Source organism: Epinephelus lanceolatus, chromosome 16, assembly GCF_041903045.1.
Source record: "Epinephelus lanceolatus isolate andai-2023 chromosome 16, ASM4190304v1, whole genome shotgun sequence".
Taxonomy (NCBI): domain Eukaryota; kingdom Metazoa; phylum Chordata; class Actinopteri; order Perciformes; family Serranidae; genus Epinephelus; species Epinephelus lanceolatus.
In genome coordinates this window covers 43,468,809-43,488,352 of record NC_135749.1, presented here as the reverse complement: position 1 = coordinate 43,488,352, position 19,544 = coordinate 43,468,809, and the positions used below count along the sequence as shown (strand labels likewise).

General features: G+C 40.2%; 1 protein-coding gene across 2 annotated transcripts; it reads right to left on the bottom strand.

Moving 5' to 3' along the window:
- Window positions 1-906: 906 nt before the first annotated feature.
- Window positions 907-18,800, bottom strand: polr1h (RNA polymerase I subunit H). 2 transcript variants are annotated; one of them, XM_033637825.2, is made up of 5 exons: window positions 18,653-18,800; window positions 7,724-7,841; window positions 3,598-3,701; window positions 3,394-3,503; window positions 907-3,293 (listed from the first exon to the last, which is right to left on the bottom strand). In XM_033637825.2, the coding sequence occupies exons 1-5, from the start codon at window positions 18,653-18,655 to the stop codon at window positions 3,269-3,271; spliced, it is 360 nt and encodes a 119-aa protein (XP_033493716.1). In that variant the 5' UTR covers window positions 18,656-18,800; the 3' UTR covers window positions 907-3,268. The 2 variants fall into 2 exon arrangements, with proteins under 2 accessions (XP_033493716.1, XP_033493718.1); XM_033637827.2 differs by having other exon boundaries at window positions 18,621-18,759.
- Window positions 18,801-19,544: the final 744 nt, after the last annotated feature.

The window sequence follows — 19,544 nt, the reverse complement described above, 5'->3', positions numbered from 1 at the left end:
GGCTGATTATGAGATGATGATTATGAGACTTTTTGCATGTGTAGTGCCCCCTATCGGTTGATTAGAATCTAACTTTTAGGGCATGATTCAATTATGTTTATAGGCAGTTCCTACAAATTTTGTGATGATTGGCTCAATGGTTAATGAGTAAAATCCATTAATGTGCTGAGCCATGCCCCCTCTTAAGTTCACTGGTTAATATCATCAAAATACAATGACATATCAAAAGCTGTTGATAGCTTTTTAAGAGCTTCATCCCATGATGATCCACATAAGGTTTAGTACAAATCAGACCTACACCTTAGAAGATGTGAAAAATGTGTTTTTCAAAAAATTCAATATGGCAGACAATCCAGTCAGGCAGACCTTGAGGATTCTTGAGATTTTCGTAGAACCCATTTTGTGTGTTGAATTTCAAGTCAATCTGTCATAACGGTGCAAGGGTGGTGGCCTTTCAAAACAAAATTTACTTGGACCTTAGTTATAGCGCCCCCATCTGGCTATTGACCTATTGGTATTATATTTGTTGAGCATATTTGCACACAACATCCGATCATTGGTGAAAATGTCATGTCTCTACGATGTACCATCTCACGGGAATTTGCGAAAACATTTCTGAATAATAATAATAACAATAATAATAATAATAATAATAAAACAGGACAAAAACAATAGGGTTTCAGCCCTTCAGGCCTGAACCCTTAAATATGGCCACGGAAAACAAAATACTGCAAATATTTATTAAAGCATATGAGAATGAACCCTTTTAAAAGGTAATTTTGAAACTGTACCTGAGCCGTCAACAACTTCACAAGGAAAATACATTTAGAGGTTAAAACAAGGTGGCAAGCTGAAGGTAATCTGACCATCACACAAGAGGAATGGGAAGAGATATTGAGACAACAATGAAAAACAACAAGCTCTCCTTCCTGGAGAGAAATTTATTGGAAGAATGTCATGCGTTACTTCTGTAGTCCTAACCAGAAAAAATCTCTCTCAAACCAGGGGCCTGTATCACGAAGCAGGATTAATGTCTTAGCGAGGTAACTTCAGGGTTAACCCTGGGTTTTCGGTCTCACAAAGCCGGTTCAGTTCTTATCGGGGTAGATCACCATGGCAACTTACTCTGAACGGCTATCCTGCTCCGGAGCACGAGAAATACTTTTTTTTCCCCCTCACATACGACGCTCTGTGAGGACGCTCAGTGACGCTGCGCTTCTCTCATGATTGTGATTGGTCCGCTGCGTGCGCGTTCACGGCTCTTGATAAAGCAACTCTGGGTTGAGTTACCGAGTTGATATCCAGCGTCGTGATACTGATTATCCTGATTGCCATTGTTAGGGTTAGTCAACCCAGGATAGGTCTGGGTAACCCAGGAAAGGTTGATCTCGCTTCATGATACAGGCCCCAGATGGACTGTTGGAGATTGTGTGAAAACAAAGAAAATCACTTTTATTTATTTTGGGGGTGCCTCTCTGTCACTCCTTTTTGGACTTCATGGCATTCTTGACTGTTTGCCTAAGCCAAAATAACCTTTAATTTTGAACTTATAAGGATAAATATCTGCCAATATATTATTGGTGGCATGTATGTAAGAAATTCCTAATCAAGAAATGGCTGAAAAAAGAAATACCTACTGATGAATGGACTGACTTGTCATACAATATTTATGTAATGAAGAGAAGGACTTTTAGTTCGAGAACCCAAAAGGAAGTTTTTATTGAGAACTGGATGAAATAGTATATGTCTCAAAACATAAGACCTGATTTTGTCTGAACAAGTACGAGAAACACATTGCGGTGTGACTAGTAGCCCCCCCTGTCTCTAAATGTATGTCTTGATTCAACATGAATTCCACTGGCTCCCGGTCAAGTCCCACATTATCTACAAAATCCTCCTCCTCAGTTACAAGTCCCTCCATGCCCTCGCCCCACAGTATGTAACAGACCTCCTCCAACCCTACACTGTCCAGATGTCTGCGCTCCTCTGACTCCAGCCTACTCTTCATCCCTCACTCCCGCCTCCAAACTTTTGGTGACCGGGCCTTCAGCGTCACTGCCCCCACCCTCTGGAACTCTCTCCCCCCTGTAACCCGCGATGCCCCTTCACTGGACATTTTCAAATCCACCCTCAAAACTCACCTGTTCACCATGGCTTTTTAATTCGATAATCCATCTCATGCCCAGTGTACCATCACACAGTTTCTCTGCTGTCTTCTGTTGTTTGTTATAGTTTTGTTGCTTTTCTGTACTGCTTGTGTTGTATTGTACTGTTCTGTTGGTGTTATTGTTTCATTACTATGTATTGTAAAGTGACCTTGGGTTTCTTGAAAGGCGCTATATAAATTAAAGTTATTATTATTATTATTATTATTATTATTATTATTAACAACCTGGATAGCACAATCCATCTATTTATTTACTCTATTCTTATTTTATGGTATGATATGGTATTATTATTATTTTTGGGTTTTTTTTGGTTTTGCTCAAGGTCCTCATATTCTACTGGTTGTGGATTTTGTTTACATATGGTTATATTGCATTTATAAACAAATAAAAAAGAGAATTACAAAAAATAAAAATCCAAAAATTTCAAATGCTGCACACTGACTTTTTAGCCTGGCCGTACTTGATCACAACCTCAGCTCTCATCAACTATATTTCCAGCAGCAGGAGGCAGCTGTTATTAGTGAAACAGTGTGAATAAACCCACTGTACACAACCTGCTCAGCAGCACAGAGCAGACAGACATAGTTAGAGACTAGCTGGTGAACACAGTGAAACATTTAGCAGCTAAAGAGACAGATTTTTCTCAGAAGTTGGTAGAGATCAAAAAAAGAGCTGAAAAGACAGTGAATACTGGACATTTGTCAGGTGGACACAAACTCAACTCCAAATAATGTTGCTCTGGTTCTGCTGGATGTGCTCATAGGTAATGGTTTGCTAACACAGTCACCATAACAACTTTATAAGTTGAAAATATGTCAATGTTGTGTTTACAGTGTATAATAGTATTTCTGTGAAAACTGAGGAAACTTCATCCAATGATGAAGGCCAGCAAAACAGCTAGCAAATGGACCCTGATTTTAGTCTGTTTGTGAATGCTAATATTCAAGACCAGTGACTGAGATGCCCTGCACTGCACAGCTTGATGAAATAAAGGTGAAGGGCCCAGAGTTGCTGTTTTTTTCAATCCATGTGGAGAGAAAGCATCCAGATATGAGGGCAGAAGAATGGACAGGAATGGAGAAAGTGTGCTGGACTTGTTCTCAAGAATCCTCCTTCTCTTGATATCTATAACACCAAAATCAAAATGATCAGCAAAAGACTTCATAGCAGTACAAACTGTTTAAATTAAGTCTCACAATACACGGTGTGTTCACACATTATTTACCTGCAGTGTATACAGGTGAAGAAGACAGTCTGTCCCTCATCTGCAGATCTCATCTGCCTGGTGTGGTAAACCATCCCCTCTTTATTGCAACGAGAGCAGCGTCTGTCAATCTAGAGGAAGCAGGTAACCTCATTAATACAGTGTACAGCTATTACCATCAAACACAACGTAGCAGTCAGTGAGCAGCCGACAGTCTGGTCTTACCACAGGTCCCTTCAGGTCAGAGTCCTCCTCTTCCTCCAGAGCTACTGTTGACTGCTCCACAGGGTTGAAGACAACTGTTGAGCAGATCACCTGGCCTGAGAACTCTGAACAGCAAAAACATACATGTAAGGAGGAATATGGGGAATTCTGAGTAGGGATGGGAATTGATAGGATTTTATTGATATCAATGCCATTATCGATTCTGCTCATTGATCCAATTCTTTATCGATTCCCTTATCGATTCCTCCTGTGAATTTTCTGTGTAGAAAAAGTAGACCTTACAGGTTTTTGTTGTCAACAACTTAAATTTTATTGAGTTTCTATTCTAAACAAGAGATAAGTGCTAAGTAAGTAAGTAAACAAAATATGAAATTGGTCCACTGCTATCATCTAAAATGGAACAAATGAAAGAATATTTGTACAGCATTTGTTTTCATCTATGTCAAATAACGTTACAGAATCTGTTAGTGTTGTCACGGTACCAAAATTGGGACCCACGGTAAGACACCAGTGAAAGTGGCAGATGTGCCTTTTGTCATTTATAAAAAGATAAATCACTTTTCTATAATACATCAATGATATTTCAATGGAATAAATTACTTATTGACTTATTCATACTTCAAAAACAGCATCAACAAGTGATTAACATAGGGGGGATCAAAATAAAATAAATAAAAATGAAACTCAACCAGCCACCCTCCTCCCCTGACAAGTTAAGAACAGTCCCTTAAGTGCGGTGAGGTTTGTGGAAATGTGAATGGCTCGTTTCTCCTCTGACACGTCACATACCTGTGTGCCGCCACGGCTCGGCTGTTCAGGTACATTTGGGCAGTCATGACACCAAGACGAGAAAATTATTGGACCTGGAGCCAGGCTTCTCGGTCACCGGTAAGCCGTTATCTTGTGCCATGGAGCACTATGGCCGTCGTAGTTGACAGGAATACGTATTCCTGTCCGTGTCTGTGTCTGTGACCCCTGTTTAACTCACAACCGGCAGGGTTCGCCTTTTGTTTCTGCTGCTGGTTGAAATCTGTACTCACACAGTGTGCTGAATTTTGTGCTGATTTATTTTGCTCGCACAAAACTATTTTTAGTCGCATATGCGAGTAATGTTAAAATGCTCGCACAGTAGAGCCCTGTAGTGGAAAACAAATCAGTGTAGCATTGGTGGTGTTTCTGCCCTTGCATGTAATCACGGTGCTGCATAAATTACACGTCATGCTGTTGTGATGAGTGAATGTCATGAGTCTTTTTGGTGAAGTGAAGCCAAGCTTTCGACCGCTTCTGTCTCTCCACCATTACGTCTTCTTTGTTGAACGTACCGCTGACTGACGAGCGTGACGTGCATCATTGATGTAAAGATTTGGCGTAATGAAAAGAATTGATAAGGGAATCGTTAAGCATAAAGGCTAATGATGTCTAATTCTGAGCCATTATCAAACCAGAATTACCACTTTACAGTTGTATGTCTCCACAAACCAGTCAAGTTTCTCTTGCAGTTTAGATCAATGTCTATGAAAACATAGATGCTTCACACACATCTTTCGCCCAACAGCACAGAAGACCTATACAATCAGCACAGTTTCAAGGTGAACACCTAAGATTAGTATCACCAATTCAGTCCCTGACCAAATATCTCTCTTTCTGTTCTTGAGATATGACGTTGAGTAATGGCCAGAAAAGTGGTTTATGTAGAATATCATGATGTCACAGTGAAGCTGGCCTTTGACCTTTTGTCATCAATTCATTACTTTATCCTATTAAACATTTGTATGATATTGCCATAATCCAAGGGCGTAGGTTTGATTTTCACATTGGTAGGGACATAAAAGTGCTCCATGGCGGTAACTGTACATTGATGATTTTTTAATGCAATTTCACGTCATGTGAAACTGATCACTGCTTTATAATGCATATTTAGATATCTACACTAAATACAAGAATGTCTTGGTTAATGTATTCTCTAATGTTATCAGTTACATGAATATACACTGATAACTTCACCACATCTGTCCGTATGTGCTTCCCAGAGTAAACTATAATAATAACAGTAACAGTATACCCCGAAGGGGCTTAACTTCAGTACCAGCCTGCGGTCTGCAGGTAGGTTGGTAATAGTGATCCGAATTGATATTGATATCGGGTAAAAACACATTATGCATGAATTAATATTTTTACTTACCTCTAGTCACGATGCTGAATCTCACTATCAACATTCAATCTCACCTGTGAGGCTCCTGTCTCTCCTCTATCCCCCCCTGTCTGTCTTCCATTTCCTACTGTCTCTCTTTCTGCCTCTCCTCCTCCATCTCCTCTATCTCCTCCAGTCTCTCTACTACTTGTCATCTGACAAAAAATGTATTGATGCAAGACGTGAACAGTGGGGCAATTTGAGATGCAACAGTCATAGATTTTGATTGTTGTAGCCTGAGGAAAACATACTGTATGTTTTACAATTGTGTAATTCATTAAACAACATCTAATGTATATAGGCTAAAGAACAGCCATAATGTCAACACAAGTTAGTCAGCTTCATCATGTTAAACATAAATAAAATAAATCAACAAAAATGTAAATGCTCCAAAATCATTATAATACAACTGTGTGCAAAATGTTGCACTTACACCCAATATCTATTACATAAATATGACTCAGTTTTGGTGTTTTTAACTGGGAGCAGTGGATCTCTATTCTCCTAAGTCTCTCCTTCACACACCATGGATGCTGAAGACTGTCACTGAAGGAGCTATCATTTATAGTGTTTACACTTTATTTATTCAGACTGTTTCTATTATGTCATCTTACTACAGACATTAATTTGAACTGTGTCATCACACATGACATCTATGATTGCTGATGGAGCATGTGAAGTGGAATTTCATGTTCTCTGGCATATAATATTGATCTAATAGTTGCCAAACTTAGGTCAGCTCGTATTAGCTCATTCGCATCTCATTATCTAGCAAAGAGTTGCCAAGGAACGCCATTCAGTTAGCCTAACATCAGGTGTTTTTTTAGCTTATTTACTGAACCAACCAACTCACCGTTCACACTCTAACAGTGATGCGCGTGTATGTGTCGTTCCCTCACGAACTGCCGTGAACTGTACGGTGACCTGAGTCAGTGAAGAGAGCGGCGCTGGGGAGGACCAATCACACGTTACCAAAATAACGGTAGAGCCAATCGATGAGCAATACGAGGTTAGAGGCGGGACATATGGTAGACACCAACGATTGTTAACCCTTTGTGTACCATATTGAGCAGATGCCGGCAGCCAGTGTTTATATTGGTAGGGACAATACAGAAGGGGCTGAATATTGGTAGGGACGTGTCCCTACCGTCCCTACCCAGTCCTACGCCTATGCCATAATCAGCATAAGAATCCCTAAACTATGGCCAATAACATGTTTTGTGAGATCACAGTGACCTTCGACCACCAAATTCTAATCAGTCCATCCTTTACTCAAACTGGACATTTGTGCCAAATTTGAAGAAATTCCCTCAGTGTTCTTGAGATATCGCATTCAGGAAAATTAGACAGACGCACCGTCACCGTGACCTTGACCTGCTACCACTAAAATGTAAACAGTACATCCTTGACCAAACGATTAATTGCACAGCCTTAATTTGTGGGGAAAATGTTTTTTGAATCAGTCAGACTTTACAGCACTTCACAGAAACCCCACTGTCAACTAGTGTTTTGGAGATGTAACTGCAAGTTGACAAACCACTGCACAGGTATAAATGCTCACAACAGAGTAGGCCACATGCATAGGCGACGGTATGGGCCCTGCCTGGAGCTAACTACTACTAAGCAAAGTAAGAAACTATGTATAGAATATGTTACATTTTACAAAACGCCTGAAGGAGCCAGAGGAGTGATTTTTTTGGGTGAGATTTTATGACTTTATTAACATGTAGAAGAACATGTTCCTTTATAGATACATTCCAAAATTGGTCAGCCTAATCAGAGTGTGCTGTGCTAATGTATTCTTTTGCAGGGTGTACATGATTAGAATGACGTGTAGCAAAATCTCATCTTTAATGTCTGTCTCTGTGTTCCTCTCAGTCAAACTCATAGACTGTGACTGGGAGTTTAGAGAGCTTGTAGGACATGACTTGGTACCTGCTACAGGGATGCAGAAGGAGCAGCGGGGGCAGCAGACTGTGTCCTGTATTACTGGAAGAGGAAGCACATTTCCACATTCTGGGCAGAAGTTGGGATCACAACCGAAACACGACATCTATGTGGGAAAAAAAAGGAGCATTAGGTCTGTACTTCAGGGGAAGATAGACTAGTAGAAATCCTAACTGACATAAGCCATGTTTCCATCAGCCTGTTTAGATGCGCATCTAGAAGTATTGCATCGGAAAATTATGACGGAAACGCCAAAATTCGAATTAAAATCCCCTGACTAAAATACGCTCGCTTTAGCTGGGTTTTGGTTGATTCGAAAAAATGTTGATTCACAAAACGGGGGATGGAAACACTTATGTTCGAATTAAGTTTGACGTATTGCACCTCTCTCCATGGTGATATCCACACTCTGGGTCGGGAAGGCGGTAATGCATTTACAAGTTGGTTGCCAACCGCCAGAAAACGTAGAAGAAGAAGAATGCGAGCCTTGTTTTGTTTGCGGTTCTGTGGAAAACTTGCGCGAGTTCGTAGCTTTCACCAAAGTCCGTACATTTAATGGAAACACACAGGATTCGTATTTCTTTTAATGTGCATTTCCCAATGGTTCGAATCACTTTTGGATGGAAACATAGCTAGTGTCACTGTTAAACACAATATATATATACTATCTGATGTTTTTCACAATGCACATTAGAATTATTGACATATCGGCCATAATTGAGACTTACAATAGCTATGTTGTCTGTGGCCCCCGTTCAACCCACAACCGGCAGGATTCGCCTTTAGTTTCTGGTACCATTGGTACCAGTATACCCTGCAACACTACTCTAGATAGTTCAGTATTACATTCTTTGCAAACCTCTTTTCTTCTATCACTCTCCAACACTTTGAAATATCGCCACACTGCCGACATTTTACTCCGTCTGTCACCGCACGCTGTTTGATTGTATCATCAAAACACGCCGCTATTATTTGGCCTTGCTTTTCACTTATTCCACTGAATACCGAATGTGTGTTTTTTTGCAATATTCGACCGAATATATTCAGTTACTGAATATTCGGTGCATCCCTACTCCAGTTCTCCATTAAATAGTCCCATATCTCAGACCAGATGGAGGTAATGTGAAGTGTTAATTTAGGGTCATGGTCATTTGCCATAATGAATACTGAAAGTGTGGCAGCCCTGATGTTCATATCTGAGTTTGGTAAGGCAGATGATTTTGGAGGCAGTAAATCTGTCGATTAATTTGAGAAAGGCAGCAGGTATTCAGTACTGTGTTTGGAGTTCAGGCTACACTGTTGTTTCCATTCAGGGATTGTGTCACATTTTTTAAATAGTAAATTCTTATATTCTGCTATCATATGTTGGTGTTTGAGGAAATTGTGAAAAGTGTAGTATTCATATCACAGGTCATTGTGATTTGGTAGTCATGCCTCTGCGCCTCAGAGCTGATCTCATCTAATTACTGGCACCAGCTGATTGATTTATCACACCTGATAGGAATCGGTCTGTGTCTACACTCACCAGCCACTTTATTAGGTACACCTGTTCAACGACTCGTTAATACAAATAACTAATCAGTCAATCACATGACAGCAACTCATTACATTCAGGAATGTAGACATGGGCAAGACAATCTGCTGAAGTTCAAACCGAGCATCAGAAGGGGGAAGAACAGTGATTTAAGTAGGGCTGTAGTCAACCAAAGAAAATTTTGGTTGACTAAAGTCGCACATAATCTTCAACTAATCGATTAGTCGTGGGGGAAAAAAATCTGCACGTTATTTTTACTTCTGCGGTGGTGTGCCTGTGTCACTGCAGTTACACCTCCAAAACACTAGGTGGTAGAGAACTGTGTTACTTCACCACATCTGTCCGTATGTGCTTCCCAAGTGCTGTAAAGTTTAGTTCAAATCAAACTTTATTTATATAGTTATATAATTGATTCAAAACACACATTAAACATGGCTTAATAGGGACAATTTCAAACACAAGTACGCAAATTGGCTTCACTATAAATTGCAGAACTGACAGACAAACACTTGTCTTTATCTGGACACATTTCCCCCACCAATACAACATGCTGACGTTATTAGCACAAGTCTATGACGTTTTACACTGTATAAATTAGCGTAGCGTCTAGTGATCTTTTCCTCTTCTCATATAAAACCAGGGACGACAACATTTAACAAAGGTAGCAGTACATAATTTGGCTCCATTACAACCCACAACATTCACTGACAAAACAACTGTCTTATACTAAACACGTTTTCCAAGCAAATACAACATGCTAACGTTATTAGCGTCAGCCTATGGCATTTTACATGGTATACATTAGCCTAGCGACGAGCGGAGATTTCCTCTGCTCATATGAAGCCAGGATTAATCCCGAAGTATAGATCCCTGAATAAATCACACACAAGACTTAAAATGCTATTTTAGTGGAGGCTTTAATGTCTTCACAATTTTTTGTTTCTTATCTGTGAAATACAAGTAAATACTAGCTTCGTTTCCACTGAGGCAAATTGTTTCAGCTTGCAGAAACAGACAGGAGGTCTGCATCACCACAACGCTGAGCGTGAAGGTGGGCGAGTTCAATGTTCTGTCAATAACGGGGGTGTTTTGAAAACACCCCCATTTTCACAGGTAACTTAGCCTATATATACAGTATAGGCCAAAAGTTTGGACACACCTTCTCATTCAATGCGTTTTCTTTATTTTCATGACTATTTACATTGTAGATTCTCACTGAAGGCATCAAAACTATGAATGAACACATGTGGAGTTATATACTTAACAAAAAAAGGTGAAATAACTGAAAACATGTTTTATATTCTAGTTTCTTCAAAATAGCCACCCTTTGCTCTGATTACTGCTTTGCACACTCTTGGCATTCTCTCCATGAGCTTCAAGAGGTAGTCACCTGAAATGGTTTCCACTTCACAGGTGTGCCTTATCAGGGTTAATTAGTGGAATTTCTTGCTTTATCAATGGGGTTGGGATCATCAGTTGTGTTGTGCAGAAGTCAGGTTAATACACAGCCGACAGCCCTATTGGACAACTGTTAAAATTCATATTATGGCAAGAACCAATCAGCTAACTAAAGAAAAACGAGTGGCCATCATTACTTTAAGAAATGAAGGTCAGTCCGTCCGGAAAATTGCAAAAACTTTAAATGTGTCCCCAAGTGGAGTCGCAAAAACCATCAAGCGCTACAGCGAAACTGGCACACATGAGGACCGACCCAGGAAAGGAAGACCAAGAGTCACCTCTGCTTCTGAGGATAAGTTCATCCGAGTCACCAGCCTCAGAAATCGCAAGTTAACAGCAGCTCAGATCAGAGACCAGATGAATGCCACACAGAGTTCTAGCAGCAGACCCATCTCTAGAACAACTGTTAAGAGGAGACTGCGCCAATCAGGCCTTCATGGTCAAATAGCTGCTAGGAAACCACTGCTAAGGAGAGGCAACAAGCAGAAGAGATTTGTTTGGGCCAAGAAACACAAGGAATGGACATTAGACCAGTGGAAATCTGTGCTTTGGTCTGATGAGTCCAAATTTGAGATCTTTGGTTCCAACCGCTGTGTCTTTGTGAGACGCAGAAAAGGTGAATGGATGGATTCCACATGCCTGGTTCCCACTGTGAAGCATGGAGGAGGAGGTGTGATGGTGTGGGGGTGTTTTGCTGGTGACACTGTTGGGGATTTATTCAAAATTGAAGGCACACTGAACCAGCATGGCTACCACAGCATCCTGCAGCGACATGCCATCCCATCCGGTTTGCGTTTAGTTGGACCATCATTTATTTTTCAACAGGACAATGACCCCAAACACACCTCCAGGCTGTGTAAGGGCTATTTGACCAAGAAGGAGAGTGATGGAGTGCTGCGGCAGATGACCTGGCCTCCACAGTCACCGGACCTGAACCCAATCGAGATGGTTTGGGGTGAGCTGGACCGCAGAGTGAAGGCAAAGGGGCCAACAAGTGCTAAACACCTCTGGGAACTCCTTCAAGACTGTTGGAAAACCATTTCAGGTGACTAACTCTTGAAGCTCATCGAGAGTATGCCAAGAGTGTGCAAAGCAGTAATCAGAGCAAAGGGTGGCTATTTTGAAGAAACTAGAATATAAAACATGTTTTCAGTTATTTCACCTTTTTTTGTTAAGTACATAACTCCACGTGTTCATTCATAGTTTTGATGCCTTCAGTGAGAATCTACAATGTAAACAGTCATGAAAATAAAGAAAACGCATTGAATGAGAAGGTGTGTCCAAACTTTTGGCCTGTACTGTGTGTATATATATATATATATATATATATATATATATATATATATATATATATATATATATATATATATATATATATATATGTATTCACAAACGAAAAAACACTAATGGTCGGTGATAAGTAGTGTTTAACTTTTGATTAAACACTAAATTAAAACCCTCGGCGCATACTGCAGCACAATCAAACAGATGCGCAACTCAGAGCATCAGAAGCGTCTCTGACACCAGACTCAGAGTGGACCGGTGGAACTGGAAAATGCATATTTTACATAAATAAAATCTATTTTATCATTATTTTGAGTCACAATGTTGAAAGAATTTAGTTGTCTGTGTTCAAGCAGGATAATAGCTGGTCTCCATTGTGCTTCGGGCTTTCTATTTCCTTGTCGCAGATTTCGGCTCACCAAAATTGGACAACAGACTCTTTTTGTAAACAGAGATGACATACTTTGTGGGCGGCAACCAACATTTTGGCCCAAAGGGACAATAGTAGTGTGTGGGTGAGCGCCAAGTAAAACGTAAAAAGCAATTTAACTTTTATATTTCACAACTGACTGCAGTTAGTTTTTGTTTTGTCTCCAGTTAAGGGAATCTGGATATTTAGGTTAGTAACTGTTGCTCAATGCTCAGTAAAGTTGTGTGTTAGGCCTATATGAAGTAATATTTTTATGTGGTGAAAGATATATCATTATGAGGAATTGTAAAAACTCCCGTTTGTCAAGCTTGGATTTGGCTTATTCTTTACTTAATAGTTGTGGAGACGTCACCATATATTATAATTTAATTTGGAAGTACAACTTATCGACTTGCTAGGGCACTAGCTAACTAAGGCCGTCTGTTATGATCAAGGTGTTAATAAGCAAAGTATTCTTCACTTAAGGGCCAACACAAGAAAACACATTCTTTGTTTATGTCAACGTAGAGACTATAATGTGTGTTTAGATCAAGTCCCATCTGCGTCCGGGCAGGTAAAATGAAAGGCTCGCTAATGTTGGCAATGTAGCTAAGTTAACATAGCTAATGTGCAAGCTATGGCTGATCGTTGACAGGTAGAAACAAACATCTATGATCCATCATCCGTTTGATAATCTAAATAAAGAACATGTTTTCTTGTGGTGTCATTTCTAAAATGAGCAGTGGTGAAGGTTACTATATTCTGTTATGGTCAAGGAGTTAATAAGCAGACAGTGTTAGCTGGCTAGTTGGAAAGTGGTCTGATGTTACTTCCACATTAAATTATATTATACAACAGTTAGTTCCGGCCAAGCAATTTGAAGCAATTTGATTGGCCAGGAGACATTCAAAATGTGACGATATTGGAGTACATCACGGTTTGTTTACTCTCTGAATGTATTACTCCGCATCAAACAGCTGATCACTGTTTTTGTTGGTGGAGGAAAATAAAATACTTAAATAATCTATTTTGTCACCTTTCTTCAACATTTTCTTACTCAGCATCGCTATTTTAACTGTTGTTGAACTGTTGTATAAAAGCAATATCACACTCCAGGTCGTGATGTTGCCTGCGGCCTCGTACCTACGACCGAATCACAGCCGTGACGATATCACAGTACAACATTACTCCCTCTCGTGTGATATTGCTTAATTATATGGGGACGTCTCCACAAGTATTAAACAGGAACAGGAGCTGCTGCTGTCATCATTAGTCATACTTCTACTGTTATTATACACATATGATTATTGTCACATATGTATACTATCAGATATTAATATATACTTTCAACATATTGTATCACAGTAGCCAGAACTATAATTATAATATTATTACTTTCATTAATGTTGTTGTAAGCTACTGTCATTATCGTCTGTCCTGTCTCTCTCTCTCTCTCTCTCGCTTTTTCTGTCTCATTGTGTCATACGGATTACTGTTAATTTATTATGCTGATCTGTTCTGTACGACATCTATTGCACGTCTGTCCGTCCTGGAAGTGGGATCCCTCCTCAGTTGCTCTTCCTGAGGTTTCTACCGTTTTTTTCCCCCGTTAAAAGGGTTTTTTTTGGGGAGTTTTTCCTTATCCGCTGTGAGGGTCCTAAGGACAGAGGGATGTCATATGCTGTAAAGCCCTGTGAGGCAAATTGTGATTTGTGATACTGGGCTTTATAAATAAAATTGATTGATTGAACAATAAGACAAACCCATGCTTGACAATCTTGAGTTTTTACAGTTCCTTATGATGATGAATTATCTTTCACCATGTCAGTACTTCAGCTCATGTAAGCTAAACACACACTCCTCTACTGAGCATCCAACAGCGATTAGAGCCTGAATATCGAGATTGTAATTAACTGGAGACAAAACTTTATATTCTACTACACCTAGATCATAATGTACATCTGTATATATGTATGTATGTATGTGTAGATGTCGATGGTCAACTTTACAGCGGCAAGACATCTTCATGTACCTTGTGGAAAAACTACGTCCTCAACGACGGTTTTCAATAAAAATGGGGGTTATCTTTTTTTGTATTCCTGTTATGACATCCAGCAGCACAAGAAGACATTTTTATTCCGGGTTTCTCAACTGTTTTTCATAGGTGTCTGCTGTTTTGCTGTCACCAGTATGCGCGTGTAACTGCTGTGACACAACTGTGATGTCCACAAAAAAGATTGGTCTATAGATGACTAGTCTGAGTGGGTGGAAGTTCGCTGGAAAGATCAGCCTCTCATTGGGCGGAACGAGCCACCTGCTGAAGTCCCGCCCTACCACCTCCGGTTGCAATTTTCAACACGTCCTTTACTAACTTTTGCGGTGTTTGATCTTGCGGGGATGTAGCCATTTTTCTGCCATGGTTCGCGTCCTGTAGGCGATATTTTTGCGGGCGTGTTACACCAAAACCTGTTTCCCCCCGGCAATATTTTTGCAAGCGCACCGTTGCTGTGGCACCGCCAAGAACGATTTTGATTGGTTGAAAGAAATACAAGCGGCCGGGGCGTTTTTTTCTCCAATCTTAAAGTGAGAGTCGGCCCAGCCAGACCTTTCTTTTCTTGAGAAAGGTCTGGTGAGCGAGACTAATAGATGACTGAAAAGAAACACTGCCTGGTCTGATGAATCTCAATTTCTGCTGAAACTTTCAGATGGTACAGTCAGAATTTGGGGTGAACAACATGAAAGCATGGATCCATTCTGCCTTGTATCAATGGTTCAGGCTGGTGGTGGTGGTATTATGGTGTGGCCGATATTTTTTTTTGGCACACTTTGGGCCCCTTAGTACCAACTGAGCATCGTTTAAATGCCTACCTGAGTATTGTTGCTGACTGTGCCTATCACTTAAAGGGAAATTTCGGTTTATTTCAACCTGCCTCCTATCGTCCTAAATTTGTTTCAAGTCACTAGTGACATAGAAATAATAGTTAGCATGTTAGCCGTTAGCCTAGACACAGCCGTAGCGTCAGACCTGTTAAAACTTAATTGAACGGGCATCCTTTCAAGTGCAAAGTTAGTCCACTAAACAAGCTTTTTCTCCACAAAGACCGCCTCATATCGTTAGGATAAATGTCAGAGAACATATAGAAAACGACATGTAAACGTGTTGTCTTACCTTACCAGTGTGCTGCCATGTTTGTTGTTTACCATTTAGCTAAGGCTGCAACCGGTCCCATTCCTTGCAACAGAGGTATTCCTCTTCTGTGGGCATTGGGGTACAGCATTCACAGGTAACGTTACACCACCGATCTCCAGAGCTAAAGCCTTGCAGCAGCCATTCCTCCTCTGTCGTCCTCTAACTGTTGTGCCTCTCTCTCTCTCCTCCTCTGTTCTTCAATTTCAAGAAGTTCTTTGTCAGTGTATTCTGGCTCAAATAAAGGGCGGCCATAAAACTCTGCAAAATCAAATTCCTCCTCCACAAAGTCGAAGTCTGGCAAAAAGTCAGCCATTATTCTATAAATCTTTAATAAAATAAATGAATAAACCTTTCAGGCTACTGTCCGGTTCTGCCTTGCAGCTGCTGCGGCTTGTTCTCGCGAGATTTCAGGCACGGCATGAGATCGCTGCTTGTTCTCGCGGTATTTCGGCCGCGCTTTGGAAAGCAGAGATAAACTGTAAACACCGTAAGGTAAGACAACAACTCTGAAGACCACCTAAATGTGGAATGTTAGTATATAGGCTTTCCACATTGAGAGGCGATGGCCGCCCTTATTTATTTGAGCCAGAATACACTGACGAAGAGCTTCGTGAAACTGAATAACGGAGGAGGAGAGAGAGAGGCACAACAGGTAATGTTAGAGGACGACAGAGGAGGAATGGCTGCTGAAAGGATTTAGCTCTGGAGATCGGTGGTGTAAAGTTACCTGTGATTGCTGTACCCCAATGCCCACAGAACAGGAATACCTCTGTTGCAAGGAATGGGACCGGTTACAGCCTTAGCTAAATGGTAAACAACAAACATGGCAGCACATCGGTAAGATAAGACAACACGTTTACATGTCGTTTTCTATATGTTCTCTGACATTTATCCTAACGATATGAGGCGGTCTTTGTGGAGAAAAAGCTTGTTTAGTGGACTAACTTTGCACTTGAAAGGATGCCCGTTCAATTAAGTTTTAACAGGTCTGACGCTACGGCTGTATCTAGGCTAACGGCTAACATGCTAACTATTATTTCTATGTCACTAGTGACTTGAAACAAATTTAGGACGATAGGAGACAGGTTGAAATACACCGAAATTTCCCTTTAATGACCACAGCGTACCCATCTTCTGATTGGTACTTCCAGCAGGATAACGCCCCATGTCACAAAGCTGAAATCATCTCAAACTGGTTTCTTGAACATGACAATGAGTTTCCTGTACTCCAGTGGCCTCCACAGTCACCAGATCTCAAGCCAATAGAGCACCTTTGGGATGTGGTGGAACCAGAGATTCCCATCATGGATGTACAGCCGACAAATCTGCAGAAACTGCATGATGCTATCATGTCAATATTGACCAAAATCTCTGAGGAATGTTTCCAGAGCTTTGTTGAATCTATGCCATGAAGAATGAAGGCAGTTCTGAAGGCAAAAGGGGGTCCAATCCATACTAGAAAGGTATACCTTATAAAGTGGTCGGTGAGTTGTTTTTACTCACTCTTTAGAATTTTTTTTGCCCTTTGAGCACCTTTTTTGTGCACAGATGTCTTATACAAACAGACTTTTTTGCATCTCCTCTGCCGTCCTTTCTAGTTTGTTTATTGTACCGATGCACCCCAAGACAAACTTTTTTGTTGCCCCAAGAAGGTGCAATTTCACAGCAACCCTAACGGTTTTTAAAGTGCGATAAATTAGTTAGATTTTTAAAACTTATTCTTTTATGTTTGAAAGTTAAAAGTTGAAGACAAACTCCTGGAGTTGAAAAAAGCTTTGGTTTTTCACTCTTGCATGTTGGTTACTTCATGCAAACAATTAATGTTTGGCCAAACTTTACACGAGATGTAGATTAAAATGATTTTGATGAAAGATCAGTATTTTATATAGGGATGCACAATATTAGATTACGTGCTCATATCTGATATCTCGATATTACAACTTATTTGGCTGATAACTGATCCACTTTTCCCCCAACCTGATGTGATCTTCAAGTCTCTACTGTAGTGGAATCAACGTCATATTACTCTTATCATGATGGCCCACCAGCAGATGGAGACATAAAATAAAATGCTCTTCAATGTATGTAATATTCATTAATTGTGCAAAATAATAAAAAGCATGTTGGCCAAATCTGAGGTCATTTTAAAGCTGACATCGGCCAATACCAATGACATGCCGATGTTATCATGGATCCGATGGTCCTTGGACATACATATGACGTGTCCAAGGACCATCGAAAATTAGAAAATCCAATTATAATTTCTGTTTTTACATCCTTTGGCTTTGAAAAATTATGTGATTTCAGCATTTTTTAAAAAGAAAACGTACCTTCCAAACCCATGAAAATTTTCTTTAAAAATTTGGCAATAAAATAAATGCAAAATACAGCCTTTTAAAGTTGTACGTCCCTTCCCTAAGCTAACATAAAAATCACAAGTCCCTTCCCAAAGCTTTAAAAAGTATGACATGCCTCCCCTATTTTGCACCCCCAATCCCCCCTCATAAGTAATAAACAGTCCCTTGAAGCCCCAATCACACAGAAAGCGTTTTGCAGGTTGCAAAACTGAAGGAACACCGCACTGCCTTTTCTTTTAATTTAATACCACTTGACGCCTAGACTGCAGAAACGCGAGGCGCGTAGCAACGCAAAAACAGCGAGCAATGCAAAAACAGCGAGCAAAAAGACTGATTCTCATTAAAAAACAATTACAAAAAGCCACCTCCAGCTGCTAAATTGTTTTCTGCATGATCGTGGCCAGAGGCTTTTGGTTTACAAGATGCTAAGGGGCACCATCGGATCTACCTTCAAAATACAATTAGAATATTACCATGGAATTGTATGTAACAATTTAAAGCAAAACAAACTGCACAAAATTTAAGGAAGCACGTCATTTCAGCAAGTGAGAAGAACTGGACCAATTCTACAGCAGTTACCATAAGCTAACGTTATATTAAGCTTAAAAGACATCTTTAGACATTAGCTTTCAGACCACAATTAACCTACTTGCCTGTTTAATGCGTAAGTAACGATTCTACCCACCATCAAGGTGTTTCCAGCGAAAGGATCAAACGCCCGTGTCACTAGTGTTACTGTACGTTTGGCATGTGCACTGCGGGGTCCTTCAACTCTTCACCGTCGCATGCTAAGACGTCATTTGGGTGCGCCAACAGGCTCGTTCGAGATCATATAGGGCAAAGAGCATGGATACCAAGAGGCGAAGCTCAATAGAACGCCCCATAGCAACAAATTCCCCCATGGTTTCGTCCTACCGCCGCCATTTTGGACCGTCAGCAGACCGCAGCAGACCCGCTTGCATACAAAAACACACAGACAAACTTAAGTATATCGCTATTAATTATGCTTACAATGCTACTCACCTCGTGATAGCTTGGTCACAGCTGCTTTTTCACGTTTTTGTAAAGCAAAATATAGACTTTAAAAAAAACAAAACGAGGAAAAACGGCCTAGATGGCATCTCTACATATTACATCCACTTATGAGAAGATTAACTTAATTACTCCTTCAAAATCACCCCATAAGCCAATCTACCAAAAAAATAAATAATAAAAAAATCAATATTTTAACTAGAAACACATAGTCAGGAATAAAGATTTATTTACAGTTTGTACAGTAAGGGGACAGTCATAATAATAATAATATATAAGCTATTTTATATGATATATTTTAATGCTAAAGCAGTAATCAGTTCTGATATAAATGGTCCAAGAGGCCATATATAGGCCTATATATACATATATCTTCCCACGAAAACTGGCATATTAAATTGATATTAAAACACTTTAAAACGTACACCTCTGTCGGGATCCTTCGGGAAATGGTGGAAGGCCAGGTGCGGGGTGTTCCACTGATAGCTGTTGCAGTTAATTGCACTACTGTTTTCTTTTACTTTTTTCTCCTCTCTCCTTGACAT